This window comes from Dermochelys coriacea, chromosome 15 (assembly GCF_009764565.3).
Source record: "Dermochelys coriacea isolate rDerCor1 chromosome 15, rDerCor1.pri.v4, whole genome shotgun sequence".
In the NCBI taxonomy this organism is placed as follows: domain Eukaryota; kingdom Metazoa; phylum Chordata; order Testudines; family Dermochelyidae; genus Dermochelys; species Dermochelys coriacea.
The window spans coordinates 28,162,831-28,182,514 of NC_050082.1; the positions used below are offsets into that span (position 1 = coordinate 28,162,831).

At 45.5% G+C, this 19,684-nt stretch overlaps 1 protein-coding gene across 1 annotated transcript in view; it reads left to right on the forward strand.

Moving 5' to 3' along the window:
* WSCD2 (WSC domain containing 2) overlaps positions 1-19,684 on the forward strand; it is a 138,855-nt gene that overhangs the window by 57,296 nt on the left and 61,875 nt on the right. Inside the window, exon 2 of the mRNA XM_038372702.2 lies at positions 3,871-4,939. Within this exon, the coding sequence (XP_038228630.1) occupies positions 4,558-4,939 (382 nt within the window). The 5' untranslated portion in view covers positions 3,871-4,557. The remainder of the gene's footprint in view (positions 1-3,870; positions 4,940-19,684) is intronic.

The window sequence follows — 19,684 nt, forward strand, 5'->3', positions numbered from 1 at the left end:
TCAGGAAAAGCTTTAGGCAGAGGTTTGGGTCACTTCTGCTTTTCAGTGAACTAGCTAGTGCATCCCTACATAAGGCCAGATATCCAGCTGGTATAAAGTGATGTTGATCCATTGAAGACAAGGCTCCTCAGTGTCATGCGGTAGCAGCAGCTCCGTGCTTTCCCAGATGCACCAGGGAAGACAGGGAGCACAGGGAGCTGTGCAGATTTAGCCCAGCTGAGGATCTCGCCTGATGGCAGTGGTCCATTTTTCAGAACCACCTGTCTGGAGCCCAGGAGCGAATATGGCGTTTGCACAAGAAGAAGAAGCCGAGTTGATCTGTTCAGGTCACACTCTTTGCTTGTGGTCCTACTCTCCTTTTTCTGTGCTTACGCAGTCTGTGCACATGACCTGCATGCCCCCTATGCATCGTTTAAATCCTGTGTGTGCAAAGAGCCTAGTGCAAGTGCTCCGATCTGCCAGGAATTTCACCTGTCGTTTTCCCCTCCAAGCACACCTGGGGGCTTGTCTTCGTGTACAGTGCTACAGTGGGGCAGCTGCACCAGTGCAGAGTTCTCAGCTGTGCCACGGTGGTGCTTTAGTGAAGACACTACTATGCCGTTGGTAGAGCTTCTCCCGTCAGTGTAGTTAATCTACCTCCCCGAGAGGCGGTAGCTTTGTCAACGGGAGAAGCTCTCCCGCCAACACAGCACTGTCTACACCTGGGCATAGGTCAGTGTCACGCCATTGCTCAGAGTGTGGATTTTTCATGCCCATGAGTGACGTAATTATACTGTTATAGGTCTGGAGTGTAGAGCGGACGTTGTTCACAAAAGAACCGGTACATTCGCTGGGGGGTGGTTTTGTAGCCACCTCCTCAACTCCGGCATGGGAAACAGGCCGTCTCTTTTGTCATTATGAGGGAGTCAAACAGGTACCTGTAGCACAGCCACCGTGGCTTACAATCATGTCTGATTTAGCAAGCTAAGGCAAATCCAGGCTGGGCAACGCTTAGATGGGAGACTTCCAATGAAATCTCAGGGGTCTGCACCACGTGGTGGTTGGGATTTAGTGGGTGGTAGTCTGGGACCAGCTGAACTGAGCCACTATGAACCAATGCCACCACATGATCCTGGGGAGGGCAGGAGAGGCTGTACTGATGGGAGTTGTGGGAGAGGTATAACACTGAGGTTATCTGACTGCTGGGGGGCGGGGCATTCGAGATCCTGAACTCGTTAATGAAGCAGGGTGTTAATACGAAGAGAGGTTTCAGAGTAGCACGGCTGCTACTCTGATGAATTGGAATTAATTTGCAAACTGGATACAATTAATTTAGGCTTGAATAGAGACTGGGAATGGATGAGTCATTACACAAAGTAAAACTATTTCCCCATGAAGAAAAGGAGTACTTGTGGCACCTTAGAGACTAACAAATTTATTAGAGCATAAGCTTTCGTGAGCTACAGCTCACTTCATCGGATGCATTTGGTGGAAAAAACAGAGGAGAGCAAGTGAGCTGTAGCTCACGAAAGCTTATGCTCTAATAAATTTGTTAGTCTCTAAGGTGCCACAAGTACTCCTTTTCTTTTTGCGAATACAGACTAACACGGCTGCTACTCTGAAACCTATTTCCCCATGGTATTTCTCCCCCCCACCCCACCCCCCACTGTTCCTCTGATATTCTTGTTAACTGCTGGAATTAGCCTACCTTGCTTGTCACCATGAAAGGTTTTCCTCCTTTCCCCCCCTGCTGCTGGTGATGGCTTATCTTAAGTGATCACTCTCCTTACAGTGTGTATGATAAACCCATTGTTTCATGTTCTCTGTGTGTGTATATAAATCTCTCCTCTGTTTTTTCCACCAAATGCATCCGATGAAGTGAGCTGTAGCTCACGAAAGCTTATGCTCTAACAAATTTGTTAGTCTCTAAGGTGCCACAAGTACTCCTTTTCTTAATATGAAGAAAGCGATTTTCAAAAGTGCCTTGGGAGCCTGCAGCATTAAAAGTCATTTGCATTCTGGTCACCTGACCATGGACTGGCCCCTTTAGACAGAATCAGAGCCGCGTCACTGCTGTGGGGTAACTAAATTGCTCTCCCAGCTCTAGGTTATCTTTCTCCTGCCATCAGTGGGGGTTTTATCATCAATTGCATGAGAATTGCATCAGAAGTGTCTGCCCTGGTTGTTTCCAGCAGTTGTACTCTAAGAACTGGGGCCTTCATGTTGCTTTGCCATTGAGGCCTCTCGTCTTGGGGGAGGGGGGCAATCAGGTGCTGAGATAAAAGACAATCCATCTGAGTCAGACAGGACTTTTCAAAGTGGCGAATGGTTTCGATGCGGGGATCGGGTGCTTTGCCTTGACACATTTTGGAGGGAAATTGATCCTCAAGAACCGAATGGCTTGATAGCAAAGGTTTGATTCAAAGAAGATGATTCAAAGGTGCCTGGCAAGCTTCTCATTTTAGCTCTGCTGTTACATTTGCAGCCACCACTCCCCCCCCCCATTCTAGCCCTGGGATACTCCCTGCACCGGCTCTGCCGATGACACCCCTCCACCCTGACCTGCAGCTCCCCTGCTATGCCAGCCATGAGCTCCTTCTTCCTGGCTCTGCTGGCACCCCTCAGCTTTGACTGGGCTCTAGGACACTGGTCTCTGCTGTTCTCCTTTGACTCTCTTGTGAAGGAACTGCCCGTTGTGCATGGAGATTTGATATGATATGCATAGGACTGGCAGCCTACCAGCTTCATAATGACCTGAACAAACCAGGCTTGGACTCCAGTCTCCAGCCAGAAAAGGCTCACACATGCTCTCCAGAGACTGAAAATCAGAGATAGTTTAAAAAAATCCAGCATGTTTCACAGCAACACCTCACACTGTACCTCAGGCTCAGCTGGAGAGCCCTTCCCATCCATGCTGCTCATAATGAGCACAGTTTAAGGAGGTTTAGCTGTCCCTTTAACAAGACAATGTTGGTGAAAATGAAGACAGCTAGTCATTCCTCCATGTGGAACCATATGCCAAGCCAACGGAATTTGTAGGAACAATAAGACACGTGTTTTGAACCGGGAATCATCAACCGGTTGATTGGATGTTCTCCGAAAAGTCTGTCTTTGCTCGGGCTGTGATGGGAGCATGTGCAGGCAGCTGTTTGGGGCTGTGGCTTTACACACAACACAACAGGAAGGCAGTGCACAAAGGTGCACTTTGTATGAAATGCTGCAATCCTCTGCCAGCTGATTGAAAGATTTAGCATCTGTAGAGGCTTTGGAGTGGAGGGAAAGGTAATTAAAATATAACGCAATGCGAAAAAGGCTGGTTAAAAGGCTGGAAATATCAGAAATCCTGCTCCAAATAGTTATACAGGAAAGTGTCAAACATTCTGATCTGATTCTAAGGATTCAAATGATTTGGGGAATCTGCAGACAACTTAATGTGTCAGTGTTATTCATATTATATTGTGATGAAGTAGGTAGGTAGATAGGTAGAGAGAGAGTCTCACTATCCACCACTTGATGGCATCATAACTTATCTGTATGACATAGGCCCTATACTGCTGGTAGCTAATAGGGATTCTCCCTTAGGTATCAGAGATCTGTGCTTTCAGAGCAAGAGAATCTGAGTTCTATCCTGGCTGAATCCAGAAAATTCCAAGTGGCCGCAATGTACGACACAGTGACAACTGGGACATGCCTGGACAGTCCTGGATTTCTCATAATAAGTTAATTTGCAAATATCCCAGACTGCTAAGTTTCAAAAGGAAAGAAGAAGATTTGTGTTTTATCTTGACTGGGATCTGTCTGGGGGAGGGTTTGCAGCTTCAGATGCTATAAATCTGTCCCTAAAGCCTTCTGAACACTTTCCTAATGATTGTCATTCCTTTTGACTTGCAGGTGGAGATTTCTTGTCCTGAGACCGAAATGAATGGAGATTCATTAAACAAAGGGCTCCAGTCAGTATTCTGTACCTGGAGACGCATCCAGGGACATTTCATTCTTTCGCTGAAAGGGAGACGGTGCCATTTCCATTACAGAAATGCCTGCAAGAACCAGCACTGAGGAGCTGAAAGCAGAGAAAGCCAGTGAGGGGAGCTGTGTCAGCTGATCAGCTTTCAAATCACCTTCAAACACTCAATTTTCTTAACATGATCTTGCCCTCAATGGAATCTCCAGAGCACCCCTTAGGAACGCTAACAGGAGAAGAATAAAATCGGAGCTGCTGTGGTTTGCTTTGAGAAATACCTCGTTTTCTTAGCACAAAACAGGAACTGAAAAACCTTACCCCAGCCCCTTCGGACTTTATTGAATTCTAAAATATTTCTATATGAGTTCAGTACGCAATCCCGTTCTGCTTTAGTGGTGACTTATTGATCCCAAAATAACACCAGGGGAGAATACTTCAGCAATTGAACCAGTGCAGCGGGACGGCTGACAAAAGGCCATTGTCCTTCCTTTCCCACTTCTCTTGTATCAGCTGTTTTTGACCCACTCTTGTGCACTTGAAGACAGAGTTGCGAGACTAGAGTTGCTGAATTTGCTCTGCGACATCCCACCCAACACAAGGCGAGTAATGAAGGCGCTATGGCCAAATTATTGGTAAAGTTCCAGCGTTATTTCAGGCGGAAACCTGTGCGCTTCTTCACTCTGATCGCGCTGTACCTGACGGCCGGGAGCCTGGTGTTTCTGCACTCTGGGTTTGCGGGGGAGCCCACCATCTCAGAGAATGAACCCAACCCCATGGATGGCACCAGCGAAGGGACGGCGTTTCAGTACCTGGGGGTGGTTCAGCTCGGGAGGGGCTTCAAAGAGACCTTGGAGGCTCGGAATTCTGTCCGGAGGTATGGGCCTTGGTTCAAGAGCGTTTCCAAGGACACACCGGAGAGGAACAAAATGGGGGACTATGGCGGGGCCTGGAGCAGAGCTCTCAAAGGGAGGAAGGTCCGTGAGAAAGAGGAGGACAGAGGTAAGATTCTGATGGGGCTGTGGGAAGAGAGGCTGAATAGCAGCATATATTCACAGCAGGGAAAAGGCAGAGACTAATAGTAAACCTCCCGGGCAAAATCCTGGCCCCGCAGGAGTCAAGGGGAGTTTTGTCCCTGATATTTGCTCATCCAACCCCTTGTAGGGCATTTTCCAGGGCTTTAGCGATTCTGGTTTTCCATAATTCACTGAACCCAGCTTCCCACACTTCCTTTGGGAATTGATGCCTCCAGCCAGTAGAATTTCCCCCCCCCAGATATTCAGCCTGAAGTTTCCTTTGCTCATTTTCATCTCGTATGTCCAAGGGCCTCAGATCAAAACAATCTGCCTCCCCTAGGGTGTTGATAAGTGATGCTTGCAAACATCCAACTGACCCTCAGGGAACTTTCAAAAGGATAACTGCCAGGCGAAGAGAAACACAAGTTGAATTTTAGGTCCAATTTATGTCCCATTGGCCCTACGGATTTGAATATGCTCTTGTGTCTCCTGCACTGAGTGAGTCTCATTTGCTAGGCACACCTTGAGCCAGATTCTGGTCTCAATTACACTATCTTGTGTCTCCATTGGCTTTAATGGGGTTACTCTCAATTTACATTGGTGTAACTGAGATTAGCAAGGATCTTCATCTTGCCCTGTATTTTTACTGGTGCCTGCCTGTGGGAATGCTAATCTCAAAACAACCGGAGCTTCTCCCATGGGGGTGTGTTGAAATCCATTCATTTTTAATGGTCTCGCTGAATGCCTAATTGAAAGGCTGAGAAAGACCGAAACCCACATGTTCAAGTGACAGGTTTCATAGTAGCAGCCGTGTTAGTCTGTATTCGCAAAAAGAAAAGGAGTACTTGTGGCACCTTAGAGACTAACAAATTTATTAGAGCATAAGCTTTCGTGAGCTACAGCTCACAGCTGTAGCTCACGAAAGCTTATGCTCTAATAAATTTGTTAGTCTCTAAGGTGCCACAAGTACTCCTTTTCTTTTTATGTTCAAGTGAGTTTCTGTTTCCCAAGCTTTCTGTGCATTGGAGCTGATAAGGCAGCACTGCAGTGGATCAGTGATGTTTCTAAACCAGCCAAAGAGCTTGCACCAAAATCAGCATCCTCAATCTCTTTGTGTCTATCTGAACTATACATCCCTGCGCGGTTCAGCTTTGGCACCATGACGGGGGACCGAGAGGGCACTGGGGACAGACCAACACCTGTCAGCCCCTCCTAATCCCCTTTTAAACATATATTATCTCAGTTTTAAATGAAACCTGCTACTGATTTTACCCTCAGCTGACAGTGTCTTTTGTGTGGTGACTTATTGCGTGGCTTCTGATGTGCTTATCGTCTCTGAGAACCTAATTTACAGTACCTGACAGGACAGTTATCTTATGAGGGATGCAGAGCAATCATAGGTTCTGTTTCTTTACTGAGCAGGGTGGCTTAGCCAGCTTTGTTTATTCCCAGTCATTATTTCCATTCGTGCCAGAGGGTGTCACAGAGAGGCAGCGTGTCATCCATTTCTTTAGCAAGAAAAGGCATTCTGCATCTTTTTGCTTAACACTGTCCTGCATGGATGTTTGCTTCACAGAGCAGACTGCAAGAGCCAAAGAAACTCAAAACCTACTTCCGGAGCTACCCAATTTCTTCCTCCTGTTCCAAACATTCCCGCTGCTCCACAAGGAGTCTCTAAAAGCATTCGTGCCATCGGTACGAACTGTGAGACGAATGGATCACCTGGCTCAGTTGCTGTAGTTATAGCGGTCTTGTTGCTTACCCTGAAACATTTGCCAGACTGCCTGCCCAGAAAAACACAGACATGCCTTTGATCATGAAGACACCTTCCCAATATTTGTTGTTATTAATACTTCTGGTATGCCTCACCTACTTAATGTGGACATTCTGGGTGAACGGATGGATGCAAATTCCTTCTAAAGTAATGGGAAATTAAAGTACAGCCAATTAAATTTGCAGTAAGTGCTCAGATTTGATGTCTAGATGTCCTGATATACCAAATGTCCTTCTCTCTGTCGGTAAATAACGTACAACATATTGTGGATCGGCTAAAATGTTGTTAATTACCCAGGATAAGCTAATTTAATAGTTCTCATTGGTTTTTAAAAGCTCACTTATTTACCCTTTGGTTGAGTATATACAGACAAACACACACTCTCTGAGGTGCTCTAAGGTTGTGTGTGTGCAGCTGCATTTTCAGAAGTGCTCGCTGCATCTGGCTCTCTCTGTTTTGGGGTCTACTCCAGGAGAGCGGGGGCTGCTTGGTACTTTGGAATATCAGGCCCCAAATGGCTCAAGTTGAGCACCCGAAAATAATGGCAACTTTTGAAAATCCAGGCCAGTATGCCAGAGTTAATGCTTCATACCCGGGATAAGCCTCGCTTTAGAAAATTGTCCTACATATGCTGATGGCATTAAATATCAGACGACAGCAACAGGATGAGGTGTCAGGAGAGTACCCAATGATGAAACAAAATTACCTGCAATCAGTGTTCCCAGATCTGAAGATGAACGGGAACGGTACATTTACAAGGCAGTTAGACTCTGCAAATACACTTTGCTTTGAGTTCTCAATCTACTGTTTTTTCCCCCTTGAAGCACTAACTTGCATCTTTGGTTGAGTGTGAATGCTGTTACAATTTGTTGTCATTAATAAAGTGGGCTGGTGAGAAGAAGCAATATAGCATGTTGCTACAGTACAGTGCACCTGTGACAGCAGCATAATAGATTGCCTTGGTATTTAGGGAAATAGCAGCAATGTTATCCATTATGGGAACCCAAAATGAAATACGAAATAGCAGCAGTAACTACTGATGATGGCTCCAGCAGCAGATTCAAGCCCTGGTATATTTTTGAAGATGATTTCTTTCCATAGCTTTTCCCAGGGAAGGCTTATGTGGACATTAAACAATGTGGACAGCCATATTATCGTCACCAGTAGTATTTAATTGCTGGTGCAATTCTGTTGCAAAAACACATAGTCGGAAATGGGCCACATCCACAGGAAAGACGAGAGCTCCTGCAAAACCAGACAAACCCATCGTGAGCCATTAGGAAGCTGAGCATGTGAAGGAATGTTGGGAGCATTCACACGTCCTCCTATTGTGAACTAATTCAGAGTCTCTCTATCTGTTCCCCAAGATAGTTCCGTGAGCGTCCTGCTTGAGTTAGCATTAATGGGCGAGTGTCCTGCAGTTAGCAAGGTAATCTCTTCCCAGCCATTTCCCCTCTAGGTCATAGGCTGGCGTCTGGCCCATACAAGCTGCGAAAAAGGCTCAGCAACAATTGGCAAACGGATAAAAGGATTTAATTCATTTGCAGCGAATGTGTCAACCAGCTGTGGTTGTAGGGATCAATGTTTGTGGTTCTGGATTGTGGAGGTGCAAAGGAGGATTGGAAAAAACATAAAGGAGGTGGGATGTACAAGATACGCAAGAGGTGATGGCTTCTCTTAATCCGTTCACAGAATATGATCCCTGTGTATTTGCTTTACCTCTCCAGTATCAGGAGGTAGCCGTGTTAGTCTATATCCACAAAAACAACAAGGAGTCCGGTGGCACCTTAAAGACTAACAGATTTATTTGAACATAAGCTTTCGTGGGTAAAAACCCCACTTCTTCAGATGCGGAAGTGGGGTTTTTACCCATGAAAGCTTATGCTTTACCTCTGAATCCTCCTGGACATTTTGCAGCATCAGCCCCTTTGTACAGAATCTGAGCATTGAGGGACAATAAATGTTGAACGATTTACAGGCTAATTCCGATTAACTTCCACCTTCAACTCCCAGTGGTGTGGGTGGGAATTGTGGCGCGTAGCACCCCTTCAGCAAATGCTCTGCACCAAAAAGGATTAGGCCTGAAACAATACTCCTAGGTGCTGTATGCTGTGTGTTTGAATGGCTGCAGCACTGAAATCAGCCAGGAACTCACCTCTGCATCATGGGTGCAGAAATGATGTTAATTGGCTGATATTTTGTGTTCCGTTTGGAATTCCCCTGCACTTGGCATTTGCCCGAGAATAGCAACTGTCACTCACGCAACAAGGAGCTTATGTAAAATGTCCACACACAAAGCCACAGCAAAGAGATGACATACGCACACAACTCCCTCGCAAGCGGGTGCCTCGCCCGGCGCCCTTTGCTGAGCATGCCGCCCCCGCTACCTTTCATCTTGCCAGGTGTGCTGGTGGGAATATGATCTCATCAGTGTGCATGGGAATCTATATGTATAATGCCCAGGGCACAGTGATTATGGAGATGACAACATACCCCCAGTTAGTTGGGATTTCACATTAATGTGCCAGATAAGTAACCAGTGAAACATTTAATTATGCACAGACATAACCTTCCGTGGAAAAGTTGCACTGAGAGGCTGAGTATGTATTTCTTGAGGTGGTGGTGGGGGGAATGCTGTAATAAATCTGTGGCAAGCTAGGAATTTCACAGCTATCATTATGCTGTGCACCATGGATCTGCCTCTCAGGTCCTTGGTTTCCAAAATCACATCCGCCAGCTGCTTTAGCTCAAGTTGGATCACTGTTGGCAATTAACAGTATAGGGCCTATGAACCACAGCTGAATGGTTCTTATTTAATCTAGTAGAGAACAATGATGAAAATGCTCTCTAGACAGTTCATTGCAATGCTCTGTAGTGGCAGCTAAGTCATTTCAGGTCACTAGAGACCTGTGTATGATGCATGCTCCAATCCCCTACTAAATAGGCTTTTCCAAAGCTGGAAAAAAGTACATTCCCTCCAGTCAAGTGACTTTCATGTCACATAACAGGGGACAGGAAATATAATGCCCAAATAAATAATCTGCCCTTCCCCCTCCAGCCTTGTGGTGTTCTTACACTTACAACAGAGGAATCTGTGGAAACCCACTTCTGAAACGCATGTGGTCATGTTCATTAGATTAATTTGGATTGACACGCAGAGAATCTCGACCAGATGGTTAGCAAGAATCAGCTGTCTGTCACCATAAAAAAACATGCAGCATTCCCGTTCCTGGCCATATGTAATGTGTCCACTGCAATTAACTGCTGATAAAATGGCTTCTAATTCCTAATGATGGAGATGGGGACTAACGCAGGGAGATGCTATCATTATCAATGCACATTGGTGCTGGCCATGAGTGACAAGAGTTGGACTCCACACTTGCGTTAGTGACTCCTAGAAAAGGGGCTACTTTGTGATCAGAGGGAAAGCAAATGCTGCTACCACTCGGTTTATACCTTAGTTTCCAGCAGATGACCTGCCCAAATCATATTCAGAAGAATCTTCGAGTTCAGCAAAGCCAGTTCATCCGTAGGAAACCTCTGCCGGCTTTCTGCGAAATCACCAGTAGAGAATCAGCCCAATCAGAGATGGGGCTGCATGTGAGACAGAAGGAGACTTTGGGGCTGTATTCAGTACATTCTGTCAACACCTCATCTGCATAAGTTTCCCTGCATTTCGAAGCGCAGATATTGTACATGCTACTTTATTTATTAGCAGTTTACTTGTCTGTTTGTTTTATAATGGAACAAGAAGATTTGATTACTCGGGACAAAAAGTCAAACTGCACGGGACTCAGTGCTCAGACCGGGTACAAGCAGCTGTGGCCGTAATTAACAAGAGTAAGCGAGAGCCGGCGAGGCCCACGTGAGATGCTTGTGAACAAATGGAGCCTGAATGAGATCTGAATAGATCCAATAAAGACAATCGGGCGGATTCACCAGTATGGATGGGCAGTAACCACACCCTACTCAAGGGCCTTCCACAGTGTGAAACCGGTGTAAGGGAGGACAGAACTGGGCCCAGTGTGTGTGTCCATGCTCCCTTCTTAATCAAGGCTCTACTGCCTAGCCTATGAGCGTTCCTCCTTTCCAGCTTGGGTTGACAAACTGGTGCTAGCTTTGATTGCAACATCGCAATGCGCAGCAGCATGGACGAGCTGCCCAAGGGTTCACCTCGGGTCTTGGATGGGATTATACTCGAACTGTTAGCCCATGCTGCTCTTTTTAGTGTGCTAGCTTGGTCTAAATTAGCTTGTGTATGTCTATCTGAGCTGCAAAGGACACCTCCAGTGGCAGTGTGGACATCCCCCTAGAGTCTTCAACTACATAAAAAGTTGTTACAAGGAGGAGGGAGAAAAATTGTTCTCCTTAACCTCTGAGGAAAAGACAAGAAGTAATGGGCTTAAATTGCAGCAAGGGAGGTTTAGGTTGGACATTAGGAAAAACATCCTAACTTTCAGGGTGGCTAAGCACTGGAATAAATTGCCTAAGGAGGTTGTGGAGTCTCCCTCATGGGAGATTTTTAAGAGCAGGTTAGACAAACACCTGTCAAGGCTGGTCTAGATAATACTCAATCGTGCCATGAGTGCAGGGGTCTGGACTAGACGACCTCTCGAGGTCCCTTCCAGTCCTATGATTCTGTGCTTCCTTTATTTTAGCATAAGCTTTCGTGAGCTACAGCTCACTTCATCGGATGCATCTGCTGGAAAATACAGTGGGGAGATTTATATACACACACAGTGAACATGAAACAATGGGTTTTATCATACCTGTAGTAGGTGACTTCTGGGTACTCTTCTGGCTCTGTCAATCTACCTACATGCCTCTAGCTTTCATCCAGATCATACCACATGATCCATTGTCTACAGCCAAGCTCTACGATACAACCGCATTTGCTCCAACCCCTCAGACAGAGACAAACACCTACAAGATCTCTATCATGCATTCTTACAACTACAATACCCACCTGCTGAAGTGAAGAAACAGATTGACAGAGCCAGAAGAGTACCCAGAAGTCACCTACTACAGGACAGGCCTGACAAAGAAAATAACAGAACGCCACTAGCCATCACCTTCAGCCCCCAACTAAAACCTCTCCAACGCATCATCAAGGATCTACAACCTATCCTGAAGGACGACCCATCACTCTCACAGATCTTGGGAGACAGGCCAGTCCTTGCTTACAGACAGCCCCCCAATCTGAAGCAAATACTCACCAGCAACCACACACCACACAACAGAACCACTAACCCAGGAACCTATCCTTGCAACAAAGCCCGTTGCCAACTCTGTCCACACATCTATTCAGGGGATACCATCATAGGGCCTAATCACATCAGCCACACTATCAGAGGCTCGTTCACCTGCGCATCTACCAATGTGATATATGCCATCATGTGCCAGCAATGCCCCTCTGCCATGTACATTGGCCAAACTGGACAGTCTCTACGTAAAAGAATGAATGGACACAAATCAGACGTCAAGAATTATAACATTCAAAAACCAGTTGGAGAACACTTCAATCTCTCTGGTCACTCGATCACAGACCTAAGAGTGGCTATACTTCAACAAAAAAGCTTCAAAAACAGACTCCAACGAGAGACTGCTGAATTGGAATTAATTTGCAAACTGGATACAATTAACTTAGGCTTGAATAGAGACTGGGAATGGATGAGTCATTACACAAAGTAAAACTATTTCCCCATGGTATTTCTCCACCCCCCACCCCACCCCCCACTGTTCCTCAGATGTTCTTGTTAACTGCTGGAAACGGCCCACCTTGCTTGTCACCATGAAAGGTTTTCCTCCTTCCCCCCCTCCTTCCTGCTGGTGATGGCTTATCTTAAGTGATCACTCTCCTTACAGTGTGTATGATAAAACCCATTGTTTCATGTTCTCTGTGTGTGTATATAAATCTCCCCACTGTATTTTCCACCAGAGGCTTCCGATGAAGTGAGCTGTAACTCACGAAAGCTTATGCTCAAATAAATTTTTAGTCTCTAAGGTGCCACAAGTACTCCTTTTCTTTTTGTGAATACAGACTAACACGGCTGCTACTCTGAAACCTGTGCTTCCTTTGTGTCCTCCACTGAAAACGTGTTCCTCTGTTCTTCAACCATTCATTGCCCAGTTGTGTGGCTTTTCAGAGAAGCAAACTGTGTTCCTGTAAAGTATGTCATGGTCTGAGTGTCCGAGCATGTCTGAGCACCTCATTCAGGGGTTGTCTCTTTGTTATGTCTGTTTGGCATTTGGGGGTGGCTGGATGAGGTTAGTTGCTTGTGATATTTGGGAGCTCGGACTCGGTGATCTGGTGATCCCTTCTGGCCTTGAACCCTATGCCTTTATACCATACTCCTGGCAAAATTCACTGCTGGGCTGAGGTGACAGCAGAAGGGCCTAGGCCTCACCTCAGACCGATTTTGTAGGGTTAGTCCTTGTGTGGACCTCCCAACAGAGGTGAATTTCCCCCGCAGCGAATTGCTAATGACACTAAGGATGACCTTAGGGAAGGAAAAACGCCCTTAACAAGCTGGCTAAATGCACCCCCGGCGTATGTCCACAGGCTGTAACTTGGTGACACTCCTGCTAAAATCACAAACAACCACTCCAGTCCGGCCCCTGTTCACTTCTTCAGACTCAGTGGTGGAAAACACAGCAGACTCAAGCTAAACTCCTGCCCTATTGCTGGAGGCTTTCTGCTACCCAAGAGCCATCGGGCACAATCCTAATAGCATTGCATACAGCAATTCGTGTGTAAACCCTTTAGAACAGAGCTTTATTTAGGCTGGAGAAACTGCGCACCAAATGTGCAAGGCCTTTGATCTGGAGCCTTCAGGGTTAGGGTAGATATTTATTCCACCCTAAAGCTAAGCCTGAAGAAATTCTTTCATCCTGCTTTTAACTAACAAAATGACAGTTAATGCCCCGTGAGCCAGCAGAGAACGTGGAGGAGAAGATGTAGAAGCCAGCGCAGCCGAGTGATTTCTGCCAGCTCTGAAAGAGCTACAGGCAGCAGGCTCTTGCTCTGCATCACAGGCCTTGCAGTATCCATGCCTTGCACCTCCCTAGCATCAGCTGTCTGGGGATCTCAAAGTACTTTGTAAACATTAGTGAACTAACCCTATGATCCTCCCTGGGGGTAGTGGAATATCACCAACTCCATTATACAGTGGGGAAAGTGAGGCATGGAGAGGTTAAGTGACCAATCCAGGGTCACACTGCAAGTCAGTAGCAGAGCTGAGATTGGAACAAATGAATCTTGCTGCCCAGCCCCCACCTCCCCATGCGCTCTAACCACTAAACTCCATACCCCACCCAAAGCCAGCAACCTTGACTCACACAGTTTTGCTTCTTCTTTCAGTCACTACAATATTCTCCTTCCTGGGTGTGGTTACAGAACCCAGGAGTCCTGACTGCAGGTCCCCTGCTTTAACTACTAGGAACCCGTTCCATTCCCAGTGCCAGGATCTCTAGGCTAAGTGAACTGTCTGACTCAGCTGTAGTCAATCCCACTGAATGCATTCCTGGACATCGCAAGTTTGGTTTAGCAGAGGTTGTGTCACGTATTTTTATGTCCAGATGCCAAGTAGCTAGGCCCAGAGGCCCAGAGCCTCAAAGCTATTTAGGTGCCTCTTTCCCCAAGGGAGTTAGGCACCTAAATTCCTTTGAGAAGCTGGGCTGAAAAGCCTTGCCTGCTGCAAGCTCTTCCTTGGAGCAGCAGAAAAATCTCTGGGGGCAGCAGCCAGATAGGAAGAGCCGGGGGGGTTGAGACTCCATCTCGCAATACGAGTGACAGCAAGCGGTCAGGTTCACCTTCGGTCCTGAGGAGAGCACGGTAGCGTATCAAAGCCCGAGTGATACCACGTGCCGCTTGAGCTGTGCCGCAAAAATGACCAGGCTGGCTATTTGTGTGACGGGAGGATTTTACTTTGGGCTTGGTATTGTAAATCAAAGGCCCCTCTAAGTCACCGGCCCCATGCAGAGAGGCTCTCAATATCCATCACTAGCCACCGACACAGCTGTCCCCTCCAGGTGATCGATGGCTCTCTGGGGCAGGGAGAGGAGCGGCTTATGGAGAGCAGGCTCTCTCCGTGTGAGCCCCTCAGATCCCATATTACAGGATGTAACACAGGTGGTGGCATCAGGGAGAGTTATTCCAGGCGGATGAAAATCACCATATAGGTATCGTTTTTTTTATTACAGTCACATTCCCAAAGGGACTGGAGGTGAACGAGAGCTGGATGCTACCTTTGCTTTTTAATCCCTTCTTCCCCAAATCCATAGTGAGGCTCCTAAATAAGTGGCCAGGTTTCCATATGTGCTAAGACCCCACAGCTCCCGTTGAAGACAAAGGGGCTCTAATACGAGGCTCCGGCTCCCAATTCTCCATTGGCCTAATTCAGTTGACTTCAAGGGAATTGCACCAGCAGGGAATTTGATCCTCAAGTTTGATGTGCTTGGTCAATGATCACACCCACGGAAGTCAGGATCGGTCTATGGACCATTCCAAACAGGCTAAAAAGGGCGGCATTCACAAGGGTGTAATAATTATTCTGTGCTCGTAAAGCACAAGTGCACCCTTTTGGTCACTTTTTATTTCAGAGGAGATCACATGACAATCATGCTTGTTCTTGTGATTGCCTCTTCTTCAACCTTCCTACCCAGGAATGTATCCATGGAGATCTCTCTGTTCCTTTTAAAAGCTAGCTGCAGCGCATCCACTTTTCGCTGAAGAATGAACATCCCTAAATCTGCTGCTTTCAATGCAAAGCAAAATGCCATTTTCCATGGGTGTTGGAGGTGGACGAAATCAGCAGCAAGATTTTCTGCAAGTGATAAGATATGCAAAGACTGTAGTTCCAGCTAAGGATAACTCAGTAAAGTTCTGACCAAGTAGGTGAGTCTCTTTTTTGGCTTTGTTGACTGAACAGATGTCTACGCACAGCCAGTCGTGGCCACTGGAGGTGGGACTCCAAGCATGCAAAAAAGCATTGGCCCTGATTCTACATTACATGCTCAGCTGCTATATTTCACTGCAGAGGTGGCTGCATTTCAGTGGGGGACAAAGTATATTTGCTGCATGGCCTGTAAAGTGCTTTGGGATTCTTTGGGATGAAAGGCACAATCTATACAAAATGATATTTACTCTTAATATTGCCATTATATTTACAATGTTAATGCCACTTAACTACTAACAAAGCCATCAGATGAGAATGAAGTAGTAGGAACGAGATTTAATACATATTTGTTGGATGGCCGTTTTCCAGCAAGTCAACATGGTCCAAATTCACTTCTGTTCCATTGACATCGGTAGAGTTGCACCAGGTCTGAATTTGTCCAAATGCATTATTTAGCAGGATTATATCATGGTAGGTGTGTTATTAACTCTGAGCTTCTGCTATTCCAACTGGGCTGTACTATGCTCATCATGCCTCTCTTAGTCCCTTGTTAACTCATTATCCTTGCATTTCCCTAATTATTCAGTAGCCTTCCTAATAAGTTGCAGTTCATATATGTCAAGAGCAGCATACTAAACATAATGCACATCAGTCACTGGCCTGTTAAAAATTACTGGAGTAATCCCATATCAGTTGGATTGATCATGAACAAAATTCGTTGACCTTCTGAGACCTGTTCAGCATTGTGGAAATGCCAAGTTATGCTGAAAATAATTGGAAGCAATGAGCTATGACTATTCCATGGTTAACGTTATCAGGGCACATTTCCCTCAATCTTCCTCCCGCCTTCTCCTTATCCTCCAAAAGTCTTTTAATAGTTTCTCAGACATTCTTTTAAGAGGTCTAAGAGGATCCAACAACCTTTAACTGTTCGAGTTGAATCCAAAAAAACGAACACAGTCAGTATTGTTCCTGGGATGCACTGTGGTTTGGATGGTACCCATGCAGTGGGGTGTGGAGAGTATGGATTTTGGCTTAGGTGGCTGGGATGGTTGCAGACTCCAAGCAGGAGCTGAAGAATGTTATCCGTCAGGAGCCCGGGACGGCTTGGTATTAGCAAGTTCCGTTGCTGCTGCATTCAATACCAAGGTGATGGATTTGGCATATGGATCTAGACAGATGAAGAAAGAGAGAATGAAAGGCCCAAATTGTGCATTGCAACATGCAGATTGCTTTCCAAGCCAGAGTGAGCCCATAATGAAGCTGTTCTATGGGTCTGATCCAATACCTACTGAAGTCAATAAGAATATGAACTTGGTGCACGGGAATGATGGGGTCAAATCAATATGGAAGAATTCAGGAACACAGGCAAAGAGATCAGATAATTCTGTTCATAAATGTATCAAGCTCCATCTTCAGATTACTTAGGGTGTGTGCCTCCACTGCTACAATTGGGGAAAAATGTATAAAAAGAACCTGGTCCACCTTCTGTGATTTGCCTCCAGTTGTCTCCACTTTTTATGGGCCAGATTCAGCCCATCAACTTCAGCTGAGTTTACACTAATTTATGCCCTCTGAGGCTCTACTCTGATGGATCTGTTGTCTATGACACTATGCTGCAAGCTCCTCAGGACTGGGGCTAGATTTGGATCAGTTAATTCAGAGTAAATCAGAGTCACTTCAGTCTGAGATCAGACATAGGTTTCTTGTCTTTTAATTTACCCTGTAAATCATCTCGATTACCCCTGGCAGCCAATAAACACGTGAATACTATTATTAATTGGCCAGATTCTCATCTCCGTGTCACAGGAACAAATCCAAAGTAATTACACTGCTGTCAAATAGGATCTAACAACCTGCCTGGACATGGGATAATCTCATCACAGCAGGATTCCTATGTCAGAGATACAGTGGGGAATCCATAGTTAGGAGGAGCTTGAGACTAGGCTATAAGCAAGATTAAGGGCTCCACTTGAAAGAGGCATCCGATGAAGTGAGCTGTAGCTCACGAAAGCTTATGCTCTAATAAATTTGTTAGTCTCTAAGGTGCCACAAGTACTCCTTTTCTTTTTGCGAATACAGACTAACACGGCTGCTACTCTGAAACCTGTATTTGTCTCTGTGTCTTTGAATCCCATGCTTGTGGCCACATCCCTGCTGATGGAAAACTAGGGCACGTGGTCATCTGAGGCTAACAGGTTTACTCTAGGTCTAGGACTAAGACGGGGCTCTGATACCATGCAGTAAGGGGTAAATAAACAAACCCAGAGATAAAAGGGATTTGACCCTGGTAGGATTCAGGAATGTGTTTTAAAGAAACCATTTGACTTCTGCACATTTGAGAGAAAATCGGAGATACTTCCAGAGTTGCATGCCTCGGGCAATTCCTGTCCTAATCAGTAAACTGCACATCTCCCATCAAAACAGATTAATAAACGTTACATTAACCGATTACCAAATAGCTGACTACCCACCCAGCACTTGGGAACCTGCTTTTTTTCTTCCTTAAAATCAGCACAAGAAATGACTGTAGGCTCAGTTCACTGAACAAACATGTCACGTGACTTTCATCTACGATGTATCTTTTCAGCAGAGCATGTATTTTTGTATCTGATTAGAAAAGAAAAGATGAAGGCAATGAGAATTATGTTGGCCGCTCTTATTAGTGGTGATACAGTACCCCAGGCAAAGCATCTAGCATGGATGCCTGCCTGCTGTAATTTTGACTGGCTAGGGTAACTGGTGCACAATGTATTACCTGAGTATCAGTGCTAGTGAGCTTTCCCAGTCTTCAGCAATATTCCCATTCATAATTAGAGCTGCCTGAATAGTGCAAGATATTTTCCCTGATTATTTCTCTGAATGTTTAAATGAATCCACCCCAGCCACGTTCGCCCTGTTCTGTGTCCTCTTTGTGATGCAAGTGCGATTTTGCAGATATCACTCCATCATCTAGGTGGGTCTGCTTCTGAACCTACTGGCAATTTACATGATTGAGTGCAATATTTGTAGATTCCAAGACCAGAAGGGGCCATTGTGATCATCTCATCTGATCTCCTGAGTAATGCAGGCTGGAGAACTGCATCAAAAATAATTCCTAGAGCAGATCTTTTAGAAGAACACCCAGTCTTGATTTTCAAATTGTCAGTGATGGAGAATGTATGGATGGTAGATTGTTCCAATGGTTAATTATTCTCACCATTAAAATTGTATCCCACATTGCAGCCTACTTTCTCCTCTATATCATGCTTCGGACATGAAATGTGGTTTTCTATCTACACCGTCTCAGGACCCCCACCTCTGTTAAAGTGACAGACAAATTTACATTCGGCCATTAAAACTTTTTTTCCCTTTCAAGTAAAGGTTTCTCTTTCAACTTAATTTAAGATCTGTGAATCCATCAGTTATTATTAGACAAAGATCTGGGACAATTAGTACATTTCCATAAAATATATTGATTCGCCAGCCTTTGGAAAGTAAAGGTTTTGTGAAATACAGCAATAAAATAAAACCAGAGAGCAAAAATAGCATTTCTCCGAAGTAAGTGTTTGTAGGTGCCAGGTCTCTTACAGATTCCCCCACAGCCAGTTCAGGCCAAATAAAAGATTGACACTATGACTTCTACAGCAACTTTATGCAATGCTTTCCCCATGCCGTTTTCAACAGTTCCAACCTAGATGACCTCCTGAGGTCCCTTCCAACCCTGATATTCTATTCTATGATATTCTATGAACCATACTGAAAGCAGGAGAAGCGACCTGAATTCAGTCTGTATCCAGACAGAATGTAGTGTTCATTACACCCAGGGCCCTGTCTATGTGTGTGGGAACACTGCTGTTCATCTCAGAAGGCAGAGGTCATGTTGTGATACTGCCGGCCTATTTCACTCTGCCTTTCGACAGGAGAGATGATGTAGCAGGTCTGAGAAATCTCTCGTTGAGGATATGCAAATCAATGACCCAGCTCTAGCAACTCTCTGTGAGCTCCCTGAGGCTACAATGACTGTGTTAGGGAACTGCGTATTGTCCCATCAGCCATTTCGAGCAGCTTTCCTCATGAC